Source organism: Elephas maximus, chromosome 4, assembly GCF_024166365.1.
Source record: "Elephas maximus indicus isolate mEleMax1 chromosome 4, mEleMax1 primary haplotype, whole genome shotgun sequence".
Lineage (NCBI taxonomy): Eukaryota > Metazoa > Chordata > Mammalia > Proboscidea > Elephantidae > Elephas > Elephas maximus.
This window is the reverse complement of record NC_064822.1, coordinates 98,299,414-98,324,675: the sequence shown is the minus strand read 5'-3', so window position 1 is coordinate 98,324,675 and position 25,262 is coordinate 98,299,414. Positions and strand designations below refer to the sequence as shown.

The window sequence follows — 25,262 nt, the reverse complement described above, 5'->3', positions numbered from 1 at the left end:
CACATACCTGTTTTTTCAGTTTCAAACAGTCATAAAGGCCCCTGCCTTGTGGCAGCATGCACTGCCAGTGGGAAGGCAGTTTCCCAGTGAGCCTGAGAGGCAGAAAATGTTGGTGGGCAACTGTATATCAAAGCTTCAGAGTCCTCATCTATAAATGGGGACTTGGTTCCCACCTTCTAGGAGTTTTGAGAAGATAAATGAATTAAAGTTAAAACAAGTATTTTAAATAGTGCCTAGGTCCTAGTATGAAGACAACGAATGTTATCTATATTTAAATTATATAGTGATTCTATTACATAATAGTGAACATTACATTGGAAATTATTTAACCTTCTTGGGCCTTTATTTCCTCATTTATAAATTGAAATGAGGAGGCAGGAGATAAAGAGCTGGCCGATGTATGGAGGGTGAAGTGGAGAGGAGTAAAAGAGGAAGAATGGAGGCTTTCAAATGTCACAAACACACACAAATATATGTTGTTATAGATTTATACATTTAATAATGTGTGTGTGTGGTGCAGTAATTAAGAGTTCGGCTGCTACCCAAAGGGTCAGCAGTTCAAATCCAGCAGCCACTCCTTGGAAACCCTATGGGGCAATTTTACTCTGTCCTATAGGGTCACTATGAGTCGAAATCAACTCTATGGCAATAGATTTGGTTTGTTCTTTTTAGCGTGTGTGTTATACATTGATACGCACATATTTAAGATTTGAGTGAAGGTCCATGTAGTGGAAAAAAATGATTGAATTGCCAACTTTTAAATTTTGCAAATAAAGATATTAACAACTGTTTTCAACTATCATTTCATAAAACAGAGGACATTTTATCAGCAAAAGAGGAGGAAGGACACAATTGCACAATTGCAGTATAAGGAAAGAGAAGACTCTCTGCCTTTGTGTCACACATGCACACAAGCACACAAAAAAAAAAAACAAAAAACCCAGTCAAACCCATTGTCATAGCAACCCGATAGGACAGAGTAGAACTGTCCCACAGGATTTCCAAGGAGTGGCTGGTGGATTTGAACTGCTGACCTTTTGGGTAGCAGCGGGGCTCTTAATCACTTTGCCACACACACACACATACACACATTATTAAAATGCATAAATTTATAACATAAAAAGCTTATTTTATGGCAATACAATATATATAATTATTTCCTAAAATGATAGTAAATTTGGGACTGTATATTTGGTCAAGGAGCCCTGGTGGTGCAGTGGTTAAAGCACTTGGCTGCTAATGGAAAGGTCAGTGGTTCGAACCCACAAGCTGCTCTAGGGGAGAAAGATGTGGCAGTCTTCTTCTGTAAAGGTTATAGCCTTGGAAACCCTATGGGGAAGTTCTACCCTGGCCTATAGGGTTGCTATGAGTTGAAACGGACTGGATGGCAATGAGTTTGGGTTTTTATATTTGGTCTTGTGTCATAAAGTAGAGCTTATTCATCCAACTTTTTTCTATACTTCATTGTTTTTTCACAGTTAATGTCGAAAATACAATTTCACATAGGAATGTTGACCAAAAATAGAAACACTCAATTTTATTTTATTTGTAATACACTGGAAAACTGAGAGGGTCCAAAGAATGATTGCTCCCTGCCTTTGGCTGGAGTTTGGATGAACAGCCAGTGAGGGCTGTAGGAAGCATACTTCTCACACCAAGGACTGTAAGATTGCTTCAAAAAGTGCAGTCCAGAATTTATCTGAGAAAGATGTTTGGTCCAATAGTGCCAAACCACTGAGAAGTGTTTGGAAACTAGCGGACTAGATGAGCTTCTTTATAACCTGATTTGTGGAAATACAAATAAGTAAAAAAAATTAGACATTGCCTCTAACGAGTTTATGATCTAGCTGCAGAAATAAAATTAACAGGAATAAAACAATTACAAAAATTAAATGCAAATAAATGAACTTACAGAGACCAGAAAGTTTTAGAATGATGCGAGAGTTCAGGAAAGCTGTGAAATTTGATCTGAGTCATAAAGAACTAGTAGATTTTGGAAAAGTAGGAGAAAGAGAAGGCTCTCTAGGTGGGAGAAAGAGCATCAGCTGAGGAACGGAGGAGGGGACGAATAATAGGGTATGCCTGCACCAGTGGTGGCTGTACGAGCTTAAGTGGAACCCAGTCTCACAGAAATACTATCGACTGCACAGGGAAGGACTCTGAGTTGGAATCGACTCAATGGCAACAGCTTTGGTTTGGTTTTAGGAAGACAGGTGCAGTCCTGGTGGTACAGTAGGTAACAGTTATGGCTGCTGGCCAAAAGGTCAGCAGTTCAAATCCATCAGCCACTGCTTGGAAACCCTATGGGGCAGTTTTACTCTGTTCTTTAGGGTCAGAATCAACCTGACGGCAATGGGTTTGGTTTGTTTTGGTTTAGGAAGCCAGTGTGCAGTAAAAAAGATGTGAAGATGTTTGAGCAGGAGAGTAACTGTACTTAATTAATTTAACAAATATTTATTAAATACTATGAAATCAAATCAAATCAACAGCCACGGATTTGGCTTCTTGGTTATGTGTCAGGTACTGTACATAGTACTTATACGGAGTAAATATGTCAGATGCAATTAATGGTGTGCTGCTAAACGTTTAACAATTGGTTCCCTGGGGAACCATAGCTCTGAATCTTAGCATTTGCTGATTTCAGTAGTATAAATACACCCACCATGGCCAATTTCAAGCTATCATCATGATGTTGCTGAAGGTGGAGTTGAGAACAATCCACTCTTTCCAGCTGGTGGGAGCTGACTCCAGCACACCACTGGATAATCTGAGCCCTCATGAATTTTAGAAATATCTTTGGAAGACTCATCTAGAAATTTTGCTGACAGTGACTCGACTGTTTACTGTATCCAGGCATAAAAAAAAAAAAAATAAATAAATAAAAACCAAACCTGTTGCCATTGAGTTGGTAGCTGCCCTATGAGACAGAGTAGAACTTCCCTATAGAGTTTCCAATGAGCGCCTGGTGGATTCAAACTGCTGACCTTTTGGTTAGGAGCCAAAGCTCTTAACTATTATACCACCAGGGTTTCCAGCACAGAATAATGAAAACCACGTAACTGCTTGAGCTTTCTTATAGCACAGGAGGCTGGATTCCAAGCAGGAGCATTCCAACAAGCACAGTCAGAAGCTGCAGCTTTCTTAAGGCCCAGCCTTAGATGTTACACAGTGTCAATTCTGTTACGTTCCATTGGTCAAAACAGATCACAGATTCAAGGGGATAGGAAATAGACTTCACTTCTTCAGGGAAGAGTAGCAAGGTCAGTTTATAAAGGGGCATGTGGGATAGAAGATATTCTTGTGATCATCTTTATAAACAAAATCTACCATACTCTGGATTTCATTTTGTTATTTGCGTTACTTACCACATTTTAATAAAGCCATCCATGGCTTTACTGTTCTAAAACCAAACTATCACTTATAAGATCATATTTATTTATATTTTAATCAAATTATTTTGATTAAAAGAATGAATGCCCAACTAGGCATTAAGATTAAAATTAATATTAAATTGATAATTATAGAGAGTAAAATTTTGATTCTTAAAATGTGTATTGTAAAAAAAAAAATGTGTATTGTGACCAGAATTTCGCATAATATAAAGAGTTATTTATGTATTTCTAGGTGCTATGAAGGTAACCATCGTTTAAGAAACTTTGGAAAACTGTTTCCAAAAATCAAGAAATAAACTTAAATGATACATTTAGCAGATAGATTCAATTCATTTTTTTAAAAATGTAGCTCCTGGGCAGTGCCTGAGGAAAATGCCATCTAACCAACCCCCATTCAAATCACTAGAATGCAAGAATAAACTTAAACTAGCTCAGGAAATTATATTTCAGCTGCTTAATTATCAGTTTTCCCTGTAATTTTAATTAAGCACAAATCCAAGAATTATGTACAATTAAAGTTTATACAATTATAAGTCTCTGTACAATTAGAAATGATTAGAACTAAACACATAAACTATGCAAACTTCTTCATTTTCTTGGGATTTTTTGCAAAAATTAGTCTATGATCATAAGGCCAAATTTATAAAGTATCCATTGAAAATCCAACCTCTTTGCTATTATACCAATCCCTTTCTTTTTTAGCAATATTTGTTTTCATTGTGCCATGGAAATAGTTTTATTAAATCTACTTAACCTAGTTAATGAAAACTCGTTGTTGTTGTTAGGTGATGTTGAGATAGTTCCAACTCATAGCAACCCTATGTACAACAGAATGAAACACTGCCCAGTCCTGCATCATCCTCACAATTATTGCTATGCTTAAGCCGATTGTTACAGCCCCTGTGTCAACAAACAGAAAAATGCTGATACAACATATTTTAATCTGTAGATAGTTCCTAAGAAATAGTGTTAGGTAAAAAAGTCATTCTGATATATTTGTGAGGTTCCCCAACTGTGTGGCTGATGAAATTAAAGAAACATATTAAAAAGGAATTGAGTGAGCAGAGCTCCAACTAGTTGAAAAACAATATTAAATATACTCATTAAGGCATGGTGTACTCAGTTGCTCACGTTGCAACAAAATAGAGGTTGAATTCCATGACTCAGTGCACTAGGAGGGAGCAGGAAAATGGGAGCCATCACTGGAGGACAAACGTTGTAAGGTGGAGAACTTTTGAAAGAACATAGACTCTGTTTACTCTAGACTCCTCTCCAATATAAAGGCTTCCTCTCCCCAAAGAGCTGGTACCTTGGAAAACATACATAAAAGAGACATTGAGCAGGCAGACAGTGATCTTCTTATGATTTTGTGTTATGGATCTTGGTCTCAGCATAAAGCCATACTCTCTATACTAAGTTGGCTATCTCTTCTAAGCCCAAGTAAATTTGGATCAGCATTAGAGGTTAGTAGTAAAAGCTTTTCTAGTTTTTCCTTTAGTAATTAATCTTCTAATTTACTTAATAGATTATGTATATGTAATATCTTCTTTATAAAAATCACACAAATAATATTATAAAACAAAAGATTACAGAAATTATACAGAATGCTATTACTAAAAATAATTTAATTGTTGTCTTTTTCCATAATTCCCTTTGAGATAATTTAAACCTAAACCAAATATTCTTCAGATGCTAAAATCAACTTTTAAAATTGACATCTCAATTTATGTGATTAAATATTTCCTTTAAAAATAATTCCTCAGGAGTTTAAACAAAGGAACCTGTGGCCCTGTGAAATTTTGTCATTTAGCCTCTACTCAAGTTGGACTTTCCAGGATCTCAGAAGAGATTGTTGTTTGCCTTCAATTTGATTCTGACTCATAGTGAACCTGTGAGTAGAACTGCCCCATAGTGTTTCCTAGGCTGTAATCTTTACAGGAGCAGATTGCCAGGTGTTTTCTCCCATGGAGCCCCTGGTGAGTTTGAGCCACCACCAACCTTTCTGTTAGCAGCCAAGCGCTTAACTGTTTTGCCACCAGGGTTCCTTTTTCAAAAGAGATTAGTATGTGGAATATTTATTAAGGAGTAGTCTTGGGAGTACTGGTGGTACAGCGGTTAAGAGCTCCGGCTGCTAACCAAAAGGTGGGCAGTTTGAATCTGTCAGCTGTTCCTCGGAAACCCTATGGACAGCTCTACTCCATCCTATAAGGTTGCTGCTATGAGTCAGAATCAATTCCACAGCAATGGGAACTCTTGGGATCAGCACCACGGAAGGCATGCAAAGGAAGCAGAATTGGGCAGAGAGAAAAGTTCAGTTGTGATGCAGTTCCAGTGACGGCCTCAGCCAACCCTAGGAGAGCTCTGGATTTGGGACGGTCCTTCAAATTATCCTGAGTTGAGGCAAAGGAGCTGGGCTTTATACCCCATGTGGATTAATCACTGGATGTGGATGGACTTCGTAAGGAGACGTGACCCCGAGGCAGGTAATCCATTTACAGAGGGCTGATGGCTGAGGACTGTTTGCTGGCAGCACTCCCAGAAGATGAGGGAGTAAGTCCTTCCTCCCTGCCCACAACAACCCATCTTTGCTTTCATTTCTTCTGACTTGATTCCATTAAGCTTTATCTTTCTTTCTTTCTTTTTTTCTGATGCTTAATGAATGTGAGTAAAGATAGTCTAAACAATCGGCCTATTGCTAAAACTCATGGCAGCTTTGAATTAGAATTCTTTGCTGGCAATAACAGATCTGGTGCATTTTTTTTCCTCCAATAACACAAGTGTTGATCATCATAGTTGGGTTGATTCTTAGAGTACAAAGAAAAATAAAGATGAGAATAGAAAATATATTATGGGTTCCCTGGGTTGATGAAGAATAGACTATAGTAAGATGGAGTATCATTTTTTTCCCCCCAAAATAAACTCTTGTAACGGATGTCAAGGGAGATTTTTCCTGTTTTCCTCAAACTTCTGCCAAGACTAAAAGCTGAGAAGAAACACTCCTAAAATGAAACATTCCATGCTCCTAAAAAGAAGCATTCCATGTTTTACACTCACGGGGCTTCCAGAACTCAGGGTTAGCTACCTTCCTGCAGTTCTTAACCAAGAGACACCAGTTTAAAAAGCTGACCTTACATCACTCTCACCCCAGCCAAAGTAAAATTAGGCCCAAGAGAGGATAAAAGTCATTATCAGACTTTTGAGGAAGGTGGTGTCCATGAATAGAGGATAAGGGGAGGGGGCTGTTTCTAGTTCTAAATATCAAGAAGTGTTCTAAGACAATCATTTACAAAACACTGAGGATGTAGCAAGAAAGGAAGATTGAAGCTTGCTCCCTGGTTGGATCAGTTTTAACAGTAGTTCTTCTAATTTGCCTCTTAACTACTTGAACAGGGAAAAGGAGAACTAGAGAGAGAGATCTGGGACTTACAAGGACATGAGAGCTTCAGTCTCCCTTTTTGTCAGCATATATGAGTTTCTCACAGGTTAACTGGACATCTTAGAAGAGAGCTGGTCTTGGCCTGTGTTGCTGGTGTCTCTCCTGGATGAGGAGCCCCAACAGCAAAAGTCTGTGGAGAGTCCTTCTTCAGTGGGGGCTAGGGAGTAACGGAAGAGGACAAGATGGAGCTGATTTCTTACTTCATGGCACCTTTCAGTGATAAGGACCCTGGAGGAGCCAGCACAGTTGTCACTGACGGAGAGCATTGGGCAGTGAAAGAACAACATACACAAAGAGAGGGCTGCCATGGGCAGTCACATAAGGCTTCAATAAACCCGACACTTTACACATTCCTCCACCTTCCTCAGTTCTGAAAGCTGAGCCAGTGTGGGGCTTCCTCTAGTAATGCAAGTATTACTGGGACAGTGTACTGATTCAGGGTGGTCTCCTGTTTTGTTGCTTCCCACTTTGTGAGGTGGAGTTGAGTCTAGAGGTGGAAGTTCCTCTGTGATTGCAGCTGGAGGCAGATTGCCTGGCTTAATATAACACTCTGCCTTATAAATTGTGTGACCATGGGCAGTTTAGTGAATAATTTGGTCCCTCAGTTTCTTTATCTGTTATTTGGGGATAACAGAAATGCTATATTATAGGGCTGTCATGAGGTTTATATACACATAATTCATACAAATTATACAGCATAGAGCCTGGGATATTCTACATCCCCAATAAATGTTCACTATTAATGAGTGGGTTCATGGCTTGTCATTTTGCCATTTGTTATTGAGCTCTGCCATGAATCTGCAGATCACATCGATGGAACTCTGACTGATATCCTCCCCAACCTTTCCAATGCTATTGAACCTGTCCTGTTGATTCCCACACATTGTCTAAGGAATACTAAAATATATAAATATTAATATTAAAATATTGAACTTGTTCTTTAATAATCGCTTTTAAACATTAAAATTTATGGAATCCTATTTGAAAATTATACGGCATTGAAAATTCTCACATAATTTAAAGTACTTTATACTCCACCCATTTGCCATAGCACATGCAGCTTTTCGGCGCTAGCAAAGGTGTTCATTTTTTCCCCCATTACAAAGTACAAACCTGAAATGATACAAGTCCTTTTAGTCCTTATTTCATAATACAATATTATATAATAGAGCTGAAAGAGCTTTAAAGATCATCTAGTATATAGCCAAAGTATTTTGTTTTTACACATTGAACCCTTGACAGATGTTTTTAGATCTAGTTGTATTCAATGAGTTTCCATTATGTTGCTAGGCTTTGATCTAGAAGATTCCTTATCTGTGGTCTACATAAAATGAATTAAAAACCATTCTCTTTCATCTCCTGTGAGCAAGATGTGTAAATCACTTACTTAGCCCCGCTCCCTTTCAGATGATGTGTTGTTCCTTTCACTGGTTCCTGGTAAGGGTTCTTTTTTCCTTGATGAACCAGTTCCTTTATCTGTCTCTACAAAAGGGCCTGTCAGATGTCACTTCACATTTGTCAGCCTAAGCTACATAATCTTTTTAGCATGGCATATTTTAAAATATCTTCCTGGGGCTTTCTCTTTATAATTTTTAATTTATCCCGTCAAATTGTTAATTAATTGAATTACATGATCAAGAAACATTGGAAACACTTTGGGAAGAAGGCATAAACTCTGTATCTAACTTTCATATATAGGAAACATACCATGAATTATTTGGTGCAGATCATTCAATTATCTGAATTAACTACATAGTTTTAGAGCTTTGGCTGGCCATATTTTAAATTTAACCACAAAATTTATAAGGCTTAGATGTTTAAGTCACGCTCTTGATGTTACTATACGACAGTATAAATATGACTGTAAGTTAATATTTCTTTAAGGCAGTAGTTATTTCCTGATCAAGTTAATAGTACAGTAAGATAATGCTCTATCATGGCAGCATTAAAGAAAGAAGTTGAAAAATAATTCCCCATGACTTTAGACATAATTCCATTCTCCTGTTATTCTGTATGCAATCTGAGTTCTTAAAAAAGCCAGCATAAAACATGTTCATATTTTACTCTAATTGTTCCCTGTGAGAATAAGTAATTTATTCATATATTCACAAGCACTTAAAAAATATGTTTCCTAGGAAGCCCCAATAGTTTGAAAGAATTCTGCCATTTAAAACTTAAAATTTGGTTCTACTTTAAAAATAATAGCAGCAATCTATTCCAAATAGCATTTTGACTTTTTCAAATGTTTGTTTTCTTAAGAACAAAAACTTGAAAGACAAATTCTTTATTAAATAAACACTACATTGGTTGTGATTTTGAAATAACAAAGTGATAACCTGTTTTTCTCCATAATCACTGTATATGTAATAGATTTCTCCCTGTGGCTAACTGTCCAGTGATATGTATAAAATGTTAAAGGGTATTTATAAAAAAGTTATTCCTGATGATATTTAAACTTGGTTTTATAAAAATAACACATGAGCATAACCTATATTAAATACTAACAACCTAAATTTAACAAATACAAATCTAAAATAGATACTTATTGAAAAAGTTATAAAAGATGAATTCCTAGAAAATTCTATTTGGCTCTCTGTGTATTGGTCGAGGTTGTTGTTACTGTTTTCCAAATTACATTATGGCCATTCCATATCAAATTTTAGGTGAAAGTAACATATCCTGATCAATTCCTAAATATAAAGAGTTAAAGTCTATTGGTTTTTTGAACCATGGGGGCTTGTGTGTTGCTGTGATGCTAGAAGCTATGCCACCAATATTTCAAATGCATCAGGGTCACCCATGGTAGACAGGTTTCAGTGGAGCTTCAAGACTAAGACAGACTAAGAAGAAGGACCTGGTTGTCCGCTTCTAAAAAAAAATTGGCCAGTGAAAACCTCATGAATAGCAGCAGAACACAGTCTGATACAGTGCCAGAAGATGAGACCCTTAGGTTGGAGGACACTCAAAATATGCCTCCTCAAAGTAGAGTCCACCTTAATGATGTGAATGGAGTCAAGCTTTTGGGACCTTCATTTGCTGATGTGTCATGACTCAAAATGAGAAGAAACAGCTGCAAACATACATTAATAATCGGAACCTGGAATGTAAGAAGTATGAATCTAGGAAAATAGGAAGTCATCAAAAATGAAATGGAACGCATAAAGGTCATTATCCTAGGCATTAGTGAGCTGAAATGGACTGTTAATAGCCATTTTGAATAGGACAATTGTATGATCTACTATGCCAGGAATGACAAATTGAAGAGGAATGGCATCACATTCATCATCAAAAAGAACATTTCAAGATTTATCCTGAAGCACGACACTGTCAGTGATAAGATAATATTCATACACCTATAAGGAAGACCAGTTAATACAACTATTATTCAAATTTACACACCAACCAGTAAGGCCAAAGATGAGGAAACTGAAGATTTTTTACCAACTTCTGCAGTCTGAAATTGATCAAACATGCAGTCAAGATGCATTGATAATTACTGGCGATTGGGATGCAAAAGTTGGAAACAAAGAAGGATTGGTAGTTGGAAAATATGGCCTTGGTGACAGAAATGATGCTGAAGATCGCATGATAGAATTCTGCAAGACCAATGACTTATTCATTGCAAATGCCTTTTTTCAACAACACAAACAGTGACTATACATGTGGACTTTACCAGATGGAACACAGAGGAATCAAGTTGACTACATCCGTGGAAAGAGACAATGGAAAAGCTCAATATCATCAGTCAGAACAAGGCAGGGCGCTGACTGTAGAAAACACAATCAATTGCTCATACCCAAGTTCAAGTTGAAGCTAAAGAAAATTAAAACAACTCCAGGTGAGCCAAAGTGAGTATATCCACCTGAGTTTAGAGACCATCTCAAGAACAGATTTGATGCATTGAACACTAATGACCAAAGAGCAGATGACTTGTGGGATGACATCAATGACATCATACTCGAAGAAAGCAAAAGGTCATTAAAAAGACAGGAAAGAAAAAACAAACAAACAAAAAAAGACCAAAACCGCTGTCAGAAGAGACTGAAACTTGCTTTGAAAATAGTGTAGCTAAAACAAAGGGAAGAAAGGATCACATAAAAGAGCTGAACATAAGATTTCAAAGGGCAGCTTAAGAAGACAAAGTAAAGTATTATAGTGAAATATGCAAAGATCTGGAGTTAAAAAACCAAAAGGGGAGAACATGCTCAGCATTTCTCAAGCTGAAAAAATTGAAGAAAAATTCAAGCCTCAAGTTGAATATTAAAGGATTCTATGGGCAAATATTGAACAACAAAGAAAGCATCAAAAGAAGATGGAAGAAATACACAGAGTCACTGTACTAGATAGGGTTGGTTGATCTTCAACCACTTCAGGAGGTAGCATATGATCAAGAAACAATGGTACTGAAGGAAGAAGTCCAAGCTGCACTGAAGGCGTTGGTGAAAAACAAGGCACCACGAACTGATAGGATACTAATTGAGATGATTCAACAAACGGATGCAATGCTGTTAGTGCTCACTCATCTATGGCAAGAAATTTGGGAGAAAGCTACCTGGCCAACCAACTGGAAGAGGTCCATGTTTGTGCCCATTCCAAAGAAAGGTAATCCAACAGAATGTGGACATTTTTGAACAATATAATTAATATCACATGCAAGTAAAATGTTGCCAAAGATAATTCAAAAATAATTGCAGCAGTACATCAACAGGGAACTGCCAGAAATTCAAGCTGGATTCAGAAGAGGGTATGGAATGAGGGATTTCACTGCTGATGTCAGATGGATCCTGGCTGAAAGCAGAGAATACCAGAAAGATGTTTACTTGTGTTTTATTGACTATGCAAAGGCATTCAACTGTGTGGATCATAACAAATTATGGATAACATTGTAAAGAATGGGAATTCCAGAACACTTAATTATGCTCATGAGGAACATGTACATAGACTAAAAGGCAGTCATTCAAATAGAACAAGGGGATACTGAATTGTCTAAAATTGGAAAAGTGTGCATCAGGGTTCTATCCTTTCACTGTACTTGTTCAATGTATGCACTGAGCAAGTAATTAGAGAAGCTGGACTATATGAAAAAGAACTCAGCATCAAGATTGGAGGAAGGCCAATTAACAACCTGTAATATTGCAAATGACACAACCTTGCTTGCTGAAAATGAAGAAGACTTGAATCACCCCGACGAAGATCAAACACCACAGTCTTCAGTATGATTACACTTCAACATAAAGAAAACAAAAATCCTCACAACTGGACCAATAAACAACATCATCCTAAACAGAGACAACGTTGAAGTTTTCAAGGATTTCATTTTACTTGGATCTAAAATCAACACCCATGGAAGCAGCAGTCAGGAAATCAAATGATGTAAATTGCATTGGGCAAATATGCTGCAAAAGGCCTCTTCAAAGTGTCCAAAAGCAAATATGTCACTTTGAAGACTAATGTGCATGTGACCCAAGCCATGGTATTTGCAACTACCTTATAAAAAAAAAAAAAAAATTTTTTTTTTTTATATGCATGCAAAAGCTATACAATGAATAAAGAAGACCGAAGAACTGATACCTTTGAGTTATGGTGTTGGCAAAGAATATTGAATATATCACGGACTGCCAGAAGAATGAACAAATCTGTCTTGGAAGAAGTACAGCTAGAAAGCTCCTTAGAAGAAAGGATGGAAAGATTTTGTCTCATGTACTTTGGACACGTTATCAGGAGGGACATGATGCTTAGTAAAGTGGAGAGTCAGTGAAAAAGAGGAAGACCCTCAACAAAATGGATTGATACAGTGGGTACAACAATGGGGTCAAACACAGCAATGATTGTAAGGATGGTGCAGCACTAGGCAGTGTTTTGTTCTGTTGTACATAGGGTCACTATGAGGTGGAACTGACTTGATGTCACCTAACAACAACAAGGAGTTAAAAGGAAATGCTGAAAACCCATAATTTAATCATTGCAGAACTAACAGCGCTAGTATAATTAAAGGCTAGTTTAATACAACAGTTCTATAATATTTACTTAGTTTAGTTTCCAGAGTATGTTGATAGTGTGGTTTTTTTTGATTAGGAAGTTCTCTTTGTTTTGCCATACCCAATGCCTACTCAATAGTGTGGTTTTTTTTTTTTTTTTTTTGATTAGGAAGTTCTCTTTGTTTTGCTATAGTGTAATTTAATTAAGCATTTTTTCCAGGAATATATATTATTACCAATGTCCTAGATGTCAGAATGTAAGGCAGAGTTTGTTAAAAATCTCAGAAAGTCAGAATATTTAAGATATTGACTCAAGGGCACTGGGTTTCTGGGTTTTACATGTATTTTGACTACTGAGATTTACTGAGTGAAAACTTTCATACGATCTCTTCTTTTGCACAGTGGTACCAAAACAAAAAACGCAAAACCAAACCTGTTGTCACGGAGTTGATTCTGACTCATAGCCACCCTACAGGACAGAGTAAAACTGCCCTATACAGTTTCCAAGGAGCGGCTAGAGGATTCGAACTGCCGACCTTTTGGTCAGCAGCCAAACGCTTAGCCACTGCATCACCAAGGTACGGACGTTACTAAATAAGTTTTTTCAGAAGTTTATGAAATTTTCTAGGAACAAATTATCCCATGTCTTTTTGTAAGGACTCATTGTATAATAGTCTAATCAGTTGCTACTAATTTACACCAAGTTATTTATTTATTACTTCCATTCTGATATTATCCAAAAAGTTTTAATGAGTTAATGTATTTCACATGTTTGAAAAACTATAAATGCCCTTATTTCATGAAATACAAAATTGTTTAAGGTTTAGTCTGCATGGCTTGTTTAGCTGCCTATTTGTCACACTTCCAGGCCCTTCCATACTGTAATGTAAAGGCTTGATCAACATTTCCACACCTTTCTGTACAGTTCACTCTCACTTTCCTTCCGAACATTCAGCTTTGAGAAGAAGTATGCAACAGGACTGCTTTGAATGCTTGGGGTCCAGTCCGCCGGGAAAGTGAGTATTAGGGCTGATCCAGTTCTAAGAGGAAGTGGTTTTTCAGGGTCTCTCTGGAGCCTGGGTTAATACTAGTCCTAAAAACCGGTTGCATTGAGTTGATTCTGACTCGTGGCGACCACATGTGTGTCAGAGTAGAACTGTGCTCCATATGGTCTTCAGTGGTTGATTTTTTAGAAGTAGGTTGGCAGGACTTTCTTTCAAGGTATCTCTGGGTGGACTTAAAACTTTTGTTTAGCAGCCGAACTAGTTAACTGTTTGCAAATCTGGGGATTCTAATATTGTTGTTGTTAGTTACTATCAAGTTGGCTATGACTCATGGCCACCTTATGTATAATAGAATGAAACATTGCTCAGTCCTATGTCATCTTCACGATCCTTGGTGTGTTTGAGTTCATTGTTATAGCTATTGTGTCGACTTGTATCGTTGAAGGTTTCTCTGCTTTTCACCGACCCTCTACCAAATGAGTAGAAGAATCACCATCCTTGCTTGAAAGGAACATTCAGATTGTATTTCTAAGACTGATTTATTTGTTCTTCTGGCAGTCCACAGTATACTCAAAATTCTTTGCTGACATCGCAGTTCAAATGCATCAATTTTTCTTCTGTCTTCCTTTTCTGTTGTCCAGCTATTGAGTGCATATGAGGCAGCTGAGAAAAACATGGCTTGCTCTAAAAGGTCCCAAATGCTCTGAAACCAGTCCTGAAAATCCCATGGGGCCCTCATGAACTCTGGGTTCAGGTTCACCACAGATAAAGTGCTTCAAAGGAACTTAGAATTTACCTCATTTGCCTGCAAGGTCTAAAGTGTTATGGGGCGACCAGTGTCCATAGACTTGACCTAGTCACTGCTCTGAACCTAATACAGTAGGCAAGGACAATTCTGATGAACCTTAGGAAGGCTACTGAAACAGATGACCTATCAGACTTTGTACTGAATCGTCTTTGCTATTCATTCCAGATTGCATAGAGATATTGATTCATATTTGATATTAACAAGAAAGAACAAAACAAAACCCATTGCTGCTGAGTTGATTTCAACTCATAGCGACCCTATAGGACAGAGTAGAACTGCCCCCTAGGGTTCCCAAGGAGAGGCTGGTGGGTTTGAACTGCTGACCTTTTGGTTAGCAGCCGACCTCTTACCTACTGTGCCACCAGGGCTCCATTTGACATTACCCATTTTATCTTATAAACTCTCCATAACCAAATCATATGTGTACAATGGCACATATATACATATGACATACATTTTTTTATGTTCATTACTTGGTTATATACATAAAGATACTGTAAGAATATTTACACAGGGCAAAATATCTCTGGATAAAAATGTCAGATTAGCCTAAGGTTTTTTTTCCCCCATGAAAAACGTGCACATCATTTTTATTGTATATATGTAAGAGAGGAAACCCTGGTGGCATAGTGGTTAAGTGCTATGGCTGCTAACCAAAGGGTCGGCAGTTCAAATACACCAGGCACTCCTTGGAAACTCTATGGGACAGTTCTACTCTGTCCTATGGGGTCTCTATGAGTTAGCACTGGATTTGGTTTTGGTTATATGTAAGAGAAAGAATGAAAGGCAGGGAGGAAGGCAGCGAGAAAGAAAGAGAGAGAGAATATGTGTTGATTACATTTATACATGTAAAACCAAACAATGTTATAACTGCAAAGAACATTCATGACCTTCCAATCCAATCTCTTCATTTTATACCAGCTACCAGTTGCCTTTGAGTTAATTTTGACTCATAGAGACCCCATGTGTGTCAGTGCTCCTAGGGTTCTCAATGGCTAATTTTTAGGAAGTAAATTGCTGGAATTTTTTCTGAAGCACCTCTGAGTAGATTTGAACCAACGACATCTTCGGTTAGCAGCTGCGAGAGTTAACTGTTTGTGCCACGAAGAGACTCCCTACATTTTATGGTTTCCAAGGAACAGCTGGTGGATTCAAACTGCTGACCTTTTGATTAGCAGACGAGCTCTTAACCACTACGCCACCAGGGCTCCAGTTCATTTTAGAGTACAGGCTTCAGAGTGGTACATGATCTGGCTATGTCTTTTATTCTCTTGGTCTAATCAAAATGTGTAAATTTTCATGACTGTGAGAGTAGAAATAGTAAAAGTACAATCAAAGGAAATTGGAGGGCCTAATACAATTTTGAAGGAGTCCTGATGGCACAGTGGTTAAGGTGTTCAGCTGCTAACCGAAAGTTCTGAGGTGTGAATCCACTAGCTGCTGCACAGGATAAAGATGTCCCAGTCTGTTTCCTTAAAGATTAAACAAACAAACAAAAAAAATTGCTGACAAGTTGATTCCAACTTATAGTTGGCCCTATTGGACAGAGTAGGACTGCCCCATAGGGCATCCAAGGCTGTAGATCATAACGGAAGCAGACTCCCCACATCTTTCTTCTGTGGAGCAGCTAGTGGGTCTGAACTGCAAACCTCTCGCAGCCAAGTGTTTTAACCACTGTACCACCAGGGCTCCTCCTTAAAGATTACAGAATAGAACCCTATGTTGCTGTTGTTATTATATGCCGTCGAATCAATCCCGGCTCATAGCAGCCCTACAGAGCAGAGTAGAACTGACCCACAGGGTTTCTTCCAAGGAGCAGTTAGGGGGTCTGAATTGCCGACCTTTTGGTTAGCAGCTGTAGCTCTTAACCACTGCATCATCAGGGCTCCAGAAAACCCTATAGGGTAGTTCTACTCTGTCCTATAGGGTGGCTATGAGTTGGAATCGACTTGACGGCAATGAGTTTGTTTGTTTTTTATAATTTTTATTGTGCTTTAAGTGCAAGTTTACAAATCAAGTCAGTTTCTCACACAAAAACTTGTATACACCTTGCTACATGCTCCCAGTTACTCTCCCCCTAATGAGACAGCCTGCATTCTCCCTCCACTCTGTCTTTTCATGTCCATTTAACCAGCTTCTAATCCCCTCCACCCTCTCATCTCCCCTACAGGCAGGAGATGCCAACATAGTCTCAAGTGTGCACCTGATCCAAGAAGCTCACTCCTCACCAGCATCCCTCTCCAACCCATTGTTCAGTCCAATCCATGTCTGAAGAGTTGGCTTCGGGAATGGTTCCTGTCCTGGCCCAACAGAAGGTCTGGAGGCCACGACCACCGGGGTCCTTCCAGTCTCAGTCAGACCATCAAGTCTGGTCTTTTTATGAGAATTTGGGGTCTGCATCCCACGGCTCTCCTGCTCCCTCAGGGGTTCTCTGTTGTGTTCCGTGTCAGGGCAGTCATCGGTTGTAGCCGGGCACCATCTAGTTCCTCTGGTCTCAGGATGATGTAGTCTCTGGTTCATGTGGCCCTTTCTTTTAGCCTCGTAATTACCTTGTGTCCTTGGTGTTCTTCACTCTCCTTTGATCCAGGTGGGTTGAGACCAATTGATGCATCTTAGATGGCTGCTTGCTAATGTTTAAGACCCCAGACGCCACTCTTCAAAGAGGGATGCAGAATGTTTTCTTAATAGATTTTATTATGCCAATTGACTTAGATGTCCTCTGAAGCCATGGTCCCCAAACCCCTGCCACACTGGCCTTCAAAGGGTTCAGTTTATTCAGGAAACTTCTTTGCTTTTGGTTTAGTCCAGTTGCGCTGACTTCCCCTGTATTGTATGTTGTCTTTCCCTTCACCTAAAGTAGTTCTTATCTACTAATCAGTGAATACTCTCCCACCCTCCCTCCCTCTCCCCTTTCATAACCAAAAAAGAATGTTTTCTTCTCAGTTTAAACTATTTCTCAAGTTCTTATAATAGTGGTCTTATACAATATTTGTTGTTTTGCAACTGACTCATTTCACTCAGCATAATGCCTTCCAGGTTCCTCCATGTTAAGAAATGTTTCACAGATTCCTCACTGTTCTTTATCGATGCATAGTATTCCATTGTGTGAATACACCATAATTTATTTATCCATTCATCCATTGATGGGCACCTTGGTTGCTTCTGTCTTTTTGCTGTTGTAAACAGTGCTGCAGTAAACATGGGTGTGCATGTATCTGTTCGTGTAAAGGCTCTTATTTCTCTAGGATATATTCCAAGGAGTGGGATTGCTGGATTGTATGGTAGTTCTATTTCTAGCTTTTCAAGGAAGCACCAAATCAATTTCCAAAGTGGTTGTACCATTTTACATTCACCAGCAGTGTATAAGTGTTCCAGTCTCTTCACAGCCTCTCCAACATTTATTATTTTGTGTTTTTTGGATTAATGCCAGCCTTGTTGGAGTGAGATGAAATCTCATTGTAGTTTTGATCTGCATTTGTCTAATGGCTAATGATCGTGAACATTTCCTCATGTATCTGTTAGCTACCTGAATGTCTTCTTTAGTGAAGCGCCTATTCATATGTTTTGCCCTTTTTTAAATTGGGTTATTTGTCTTTTGGTAGTTGAGTTTTTACAGTATCGTGTAGATTTTAGAGATCAGGCCCTGATCAGAAATGTCATAGCTAAAAACTTTTTCCCAGTCTGTAGGTAGTCTTTTTACTCTTTTGGTGAAGTCTTTGGATGAGCATAGGTGTTTGATTTTTAGGAGCTCCCAGTTATCTAGTTTTTCTTCTGCATTCTTAATAATGTTTTGTATACTGTTTATGCCATGTATTAGGGCTTCTAACATTTAACATTGTCCCTATTTCTTCTTCCATGATCTTTATCTTTTTAGATTTTATATTTAGGCCTTTGATCCATTTTGAGCTCATTTTTGTGCATGGAGTGAGGTATGGGTCTTGTTTCATTTTTTTGCAGATTTTTTTATCCAGTTATACCAGTACCATTTGTTAAAAAGACAGTCTTTTCCCCATTTCACTGTTTTGGGTCCTTTGTCAAATATCAACTGCTCATATGTGGGTGGATTTATGTCTGGATTCTCAATTCTGTTCCATTGGTCTATGTATCTGTTATTGTACCAGTACCAGGCTGTTTTGACTACTGTGGCGGTGTTTGTTTTTTTAAATATCATTTCAACCTCCAATTGACGCCTGCAATTCAGTAACAAGGTTTGAATATTTATATTAACATTGCCTATAGGGTCACTATGAGTTGGAATTGACTCGACGGCAATGGATTTGTTTTGGTTTTTATATTTAATATACTGTCCCCTCTTCCTCTTTGGATAGTAAGCTTATTTATAGCAGAGGCAAAAGCTTCTCCACAACCTTTGAACCTAAATAAATCCTGTGAACCTCTCTGTGCAGTGCTACATCATTCTTAGCCAATTATTCAAGAGTGAGGGAGAAATAAGGGAAACAAGAGCCAAGAGTCCACATATTATGATTTGTACTTTTTAAATCATACTTCAAAGCTTCTGTACATTTCGATTTAACTTTTCCTTCACTTACATTCTTTACCATCTTTTCCTCCCATATTTTCTGTCAAAACTCTGCTTGTTTCTCAGTGTACAGTGTAAATGCCAATTCTTTTGTTATGTCTCTCCAAATACACTAGAGAATTTAGTATTTTCTTTGTCTGTATTCCTGATTCCTGCCTTGCATTGTATTAGGTATTCACATGTCCATCTCATCTATTAAGTCAGAGAGCTGCCTCTGGAACTAATGGGGGTTTCAAAGGCAGGGTGTTAGGGAGATGGAATAGTGGGGTTCAGACTTCTCATTGTTATTTTAACCAGAGACACTGGTTTTTGTTTTATAATTGGGGAGATTCAATACAATTTCGTGTGATAAAACCCAAAATTTTTAAATCACTAACAAAATTTTAAATTACCTGATATTTTAAAAATTAATTTCTATATTGTGACAGGCTTGGATTGAACAATTTTTCCAATAAATAGATAAGTGAAAAGTTCCCACTGAGGTAACTTAGAAGAGCTATATCACATTTTTACAAACAACATAGTGAATAAACTCAGGAATACTGCTTAAACACTAGTCTTTCTCAACCTTTAAGCTAGGAGAGTGACAGAACCTCAAATGCTGGTGGGAGTGGCAGGGGAAAGGAGAAAGAATCAGGGCCCCTGGGACTGATTTATGAAGAAAGGTGATAAGATTTTATGGAGTGGAAACTAACAGATGGTCCACACTGTTTTTTATTCCCACAATAACCCCTCCCTTAGCTACTCCTGGAATATGCATTCTGAACCTGCACAAAGAGTGAAAGCTCTTTGGAAGATCTGCTGAAGTCATGTGTAAAAAGCACTTGAGTTCTCAACACAATAACAACTCTCAGCCTCCCCCAGTCTCCAGACTCACAGTTGTGGGTACTGTGGGTGATGAGTGTTTTATTCTTCATACAAAACTGTCTTATGAGGCTTGGTTCACCAGAGGCTTGGGGAATCACAGGTGTGTTTTTAAAGCTTCTAGTCTAGACAGAAGACATAAAAACATTAGTCAGCATCTTCCAAATTCAGTTACACAAGTTGTGAGTCAGTTTCCTTCAAATCCATTTAATAAACCTCAGTCACTAATATTTTTCATTCTTTTAGGAGCTAGGTATCTTAAAAAAAATTTTTTTTATTTATACTCCAACCTGCTTAAAAAATCACTAAAATAAAATAGGCTTATGAAATATGTACTTTGGTCCTTAAAGTCCTTGACTTAATTTGTTAATTTTGTTTAAAATATCAAGCAGATTCCTAAAAATATAGTAACTTTGATCCTAGAACTTGAGGTTGAAAAGGACTTTGTTGTTGTTAGGTGCTGTCGAGTTGGTTCCGACTCATAGTGACCCTATGTACAACAGAATGAAACACTGCCCAGTCCTGCACCATCCTCATGGTCATTGCTATGTTTGAGAATATTGTTGTAGCCACTGTGTCAATCTATCTCACTGAGGATCTTCCTATTTTTCGCGAACTGTCTACTTCACCCAGTGTGAGGTAGAAGTCTTCTAATCTAAGCATCTCCAATTTGGGAATCATATAGAATAATGAAATCCTCTCATTTTGGCATCCTGTTTTAGAAAACTCTTCCAGAAGTCAGCTACCTTACAAAACGGCCAATCTGTTATCCACGGCTATTTGTCAGAAAGTTTTTCTTTACATCAGGGCACAGGACTAATTCTACCACTGATCAGCTCATGTTTTACTTTCTATGAATCTACAGAAGTCTAATCTCTCTCCTAAATAACCCCTTTTAATATATGAAGATACATATTATGCCATCTCTTAAGACTTTTCTCTTCTACATTAAACATACAGGCTTCAAATTTTTTTTTTTTTTTTTAATGTAACATGGATTCCAGGATCCACACTACCTCAGATTTGTTTTTCATGTAAGATGGACTCCAGGATCTGAACTACCCTAGTCACCTTTACCAGGAAAATTTTCCAGTTTATCAATATCTGTCCTAAATTTAGGATAAAATAGCTTTTATAGCTGTTTTTTTTTTTTTTAAAAGCTCAGATGTTGTTGTTATTGTTAGCTACTACTAAGTTGATTCCAAATCTTAGCAACCAAATGTACAACAGAATGAAACACTGCCCAGTCCTGGGCCATCTTTACAATTGTTGCTATGTTTGAGCCCATTGTTGCAGCCATTGGGTCACTCCATCTTGTTAACGGTCTTCCTCTTTTTTGCTGACCTCTACTTTACCAAGCATGATGTCCTTCAGAGACTGGTCCTCTCTGATAACAAGTTCAAAATAAGTGAGACCAAGTCTTGCCATCCTAGCCTCTAAGGAGTATTCTGGCTGTACTTCTTCAAAGACAGATTTGTTTGTTCTTCTGTCATACAGAGGAAGTTTTTGGGGAAAAAAAAGTATAATTTCTTCAGTGTCTTGAGTAATGAGATATGGTTTGTTGCATGATGGGGAGGGTTGGGGAGGGACAAAGGGAAGGTTACATCAATGTGGTTGAACATCACAAACAAGAATGTGATGTGAAGTTATGGAAATTCAGGGCAGATCGTAGCTAGAACATGGGTTGGAGAGTATTAAAAGGGAGAGTGATGAGAGAGAAATAGAAAGATATAACTGAGCAACATTACGAAGGTTTTCATGCTCAGGAGTTTAGTTTATTAGAATTTTTCAAGCGAGTTCTATCAGCAGTAGCGTCTCATCCACTGTCTTCTGTGGTAAAAGGTCTTTATGATCACATAAATCGGGAAAATGCTACATACTAGATCCCTTCATAAAGATATACAATTCATATTAACATATTAAAAGTTCTGAAATCCCTGTATAAATAAGCGATTGAATTTTCTTCAACCAAGTGCATTCCAACCCAAGCAAATGTGATTTCCCCTTTGTCTTAAAATGGTACCCATTCTTACAGGGTAGATCTTTGCTATCTGAAGACTTTGAAGTAGCCTTAAAAAGTCCATGTAATATTTTGCTGAGGTATCATTTTGAATTCTGAGCCCTTCAAAACTGGTATGTGGAAGTGAATCATACAGCAGACAAGACATTCTAGACAAACATGCAGAGCCTACACACTTCAGTGCAACAGTGCTGCTCTCCTGGGAAACGTTCCAAGGGTTTAGAGGTTACTGCTTTCAAACTGGGCCAAAGGCTGGGTAAAGTTAATTCTGTACTACACAGGTTGGTATTAAATAAGATAAGGAATACAGGTAAGAACAAAGATTTGGATATGAAGACAGTCCAATTTTGGGGATGTTGAGTTTAAGATGCTTATAAGCATCCAAACAGATCCCAGAGGAAAAAGCTGTTGATGCAGTTCATATAGGTCAGCTTACCTGCATAGAATCGTGTGGAAAAGGGTAGACAGAGATCTGACGGGGTAAATGGCAAATATTCTGCTCAGGTTTTAAAAGAAATTCTTGTGTGCGGCAATTCTGTGATCAAGTGTACAGCAAGAGGAGCATCATGGATGAAAGTAGAAGCCAGTTTGCACTAGGCTGAGGAGTAAATGAGAGGTCTGAAAATATAGATACATATATAGGCTTTCAAAATCCTTAACTGAGAAGGGAAGAAAAAAAAAAAAATAAGGCCTTGGCTACAGGAGTGCAGTGCTGAGGGAGTTAAGATGGGCGAGAGTTAATGTCGTATTTAGGCTGAGGAAAAAGGGCTAGTGGAGAGGGAGAGATGATGGGGCAGGGTCTAAGGAGGCCTAAAGAGACATGAAGGAATTGGAACCCAGACAGGAGGATAGTTACTTTTGATATATATCCCTCCTCCTGACCAAGTTCTATATTTATGAGATGCACAATTATGAAACTATCATCCTGTTATTGGCCAGTAAATTGCAACTCATGGCAACCCCATGTGTTACAGGGTAGAACTGTTCCACAGGATATTCTGGGCTGTAATTTTTATGGAAGCAGATCACCAGGCTTTTCTTCCATGGTGCTGCTGGGGGCGGGGGTTGAAGGGCAACCTTTCTGTTAGTAAAAAAAAAAAAAAAAAAAATTAGTAGCGGAGTGTAAACCATTTGTGCCACTCAGGGACCCCTGAAATTCTCATAGAGAAGGAAAACTCAGTTGAGCAAGATAATTTTCTGTTTCTTTGTGTGGTTTTTGGATAAAGGAGAGATAGAAGAATACTTAGGATGAATATCTCATTAGCACTAGGAAGTTGAATTGTTACTGGTATTCCTTTGGTTGGGTTCTTTAGTATATATGGGGAGTCTCTGGGTGGTAGAAATGGATAACGTGCTTGGCTGCTAACCAAGAGGTTGGAGGTTTGAGTCTACCCAGAGGTGCCTCAGAAGAAAGGCCTGATAATCCACTTCTAAAAAAATCAGCCATTGAAAACCCTAGAGAGAAGTTCTACCCTGACACACATGGGGTGGTATGAGTAGGAAGTGACACAACAGCAACTGGAAGTGGAAGTGTATATACAGCAGAGATCCATTTAAGTGACTTTACTTGAGGTTCCATCAATTTCATAGGGATTCAAGAACAGAACCTGTAGAGTAGGACTTCGTGAGAACTAGAACCAGTTAGGTAAAGACAGGAATTTATGCCACTAACTCACTTTCTATTTTAGATGCTGCTCAATAGTCTCTGCATTTCCTTTGCTTCTGTTCAGTCTCAACCCATCCCCTCCCCCCAATTTTTTTCCCTTTGATTACTTATCTTATACATGGTCTAAAATAGCTATTCTGAACTTTGAGTCTACCTGCTCTTCCAGCTTCACAGCTCAACACCAACTGGCATCTCCTTCTGTAGCACTTACTTTAACCTTCCGAGAGAAATCGACTGGCTTGGTTCGGCTCTTTTTGAATAGAGTCCTTTATGCCAAGTCATGACATAGACTTCTAGTGGGCTGAGAGGTTTTGCTACCTTAGAATTAATTGTGGACACTATCTAGCCATCTATAAGAAGCCCTGGTAGTGCAATACTTAAGCCCTCGCTGTTAACTGAATGTTTAACGGTTCGAACTCACCCAGTGGCTACAAGAGAGGAAGACTTAGCAATCTGCCCCCGTAAAGATTTAAAAAAATTGAAAAATTTTCTTTTTTTTTTAATCTTTAAAATCCTATGGGGCAGTTCTACTCTGTCACCTTGGGTTGCTATGACTCAAATGTTGACTGGATGGCACCTAACAACAACAGCCATCTATAGCTTGGGTGGTGGGGACATAGGGCCCACTGTTCACTCAACAAAGGTTGTGAACAACTCCCTCCTGGAAGGGAAGGAGTATGAATAGGGCACGCATTCCAAAATACTTTTTAAAAATTTTTGAAAAAAAAATTTCTTTTTTTTAATTTCTGCTTCAATCCATTTATTTTACTTTATGAACAGTGTTATTTTTATTTAAGGAATTTCACTAACACTTCGTATTTACAGGCTTTGATTTAATTTGGTATTACATTTTGGGCTTGGTGCTTGCGGTATATAAATTCTAATTCATCTCAATTTTATATGCTGAGCAGATTGAATTAAAATGATCGTATTCAGAAAATCTCTGTAGAGTCAAAGTCGTAAATATGTAAGATTTTGTTACTGCAAAATAACAATGTAGCATTTTGGATAGTAACATGGCAATTCAAATAGTCTAGCACATATTTATAGTTGCATGTTGAGTCTGTTCCTGCCTCACTTAACTCTGGGATTAAGATTTAAACCTGATCTCCTTGTCCTTGAGTTTATCTACTTCTTTTTAAAAAAAAAAAAAAAAAAGATTTCTGTCCTAATTATAATTTACATGCAGCAAATTTACTAAATTGCTTCCAGATCTACATTTTTTTTAAAAGAACCAGACTAGAAAGCATTATTTGTTCTTTAAAAGGAATCTTTGTTTTTGTCCAAATGTACATTTTCTTTAGCTATATATGTTTAAATTAATTCTCTCTTTGGCTGACAATGGTGCCTACAGAACCTTAAAGCGTTAGATTGGACATTGCTGTAGATACATTACTCAAGGTTTTATTGTTTTCTCAGTCAGTTACTATCTTGTAAGATTGAAAATTTATTTGCAAAATTTGCAAAAACTCAACATTCTGGGAAAGTTTTACCATGAACCAAAGTGTGAGGGCAAATACAATTAATCTCTTGTTTCCGTACTGATTGATCTGA

The 25,262-nt window shown here is 38.0% G+C and overlaps 1 protein-coding gene across 2 annotated transcripts in view; it reads left to right on the top strand.

The window, feature by feature from the left end:
- PUS7L (pseudouridine synthase 7 like) overlaps positions 1 to 13,441 on the top strand; it is a 134,960-nt gene extending 121,519 nt beyond the window's left edge. Inside the window, exon 10 of one of the 2 annotated variants that reach the window (XR_007517172.1) lies at positions 13,209 to 13,283. Coding sequence is in view for 1 of the 2 variants with exons in the window: in XM_049882876.1 (XP_049738833.1) it covers positions 13,209 to 13,400 (192 nt within the window). In the remaining variant the exon portion in view is untranslated. Of the gene's footprint in view, positions 1 to 13,208 lie in introns of both variants that reach the window. The other variant, XM_049882876.1, reaches the window with a different exon arrangement.
- Positions 13,442 to 25,262: the final 11,821 nt, after the last annotated feature.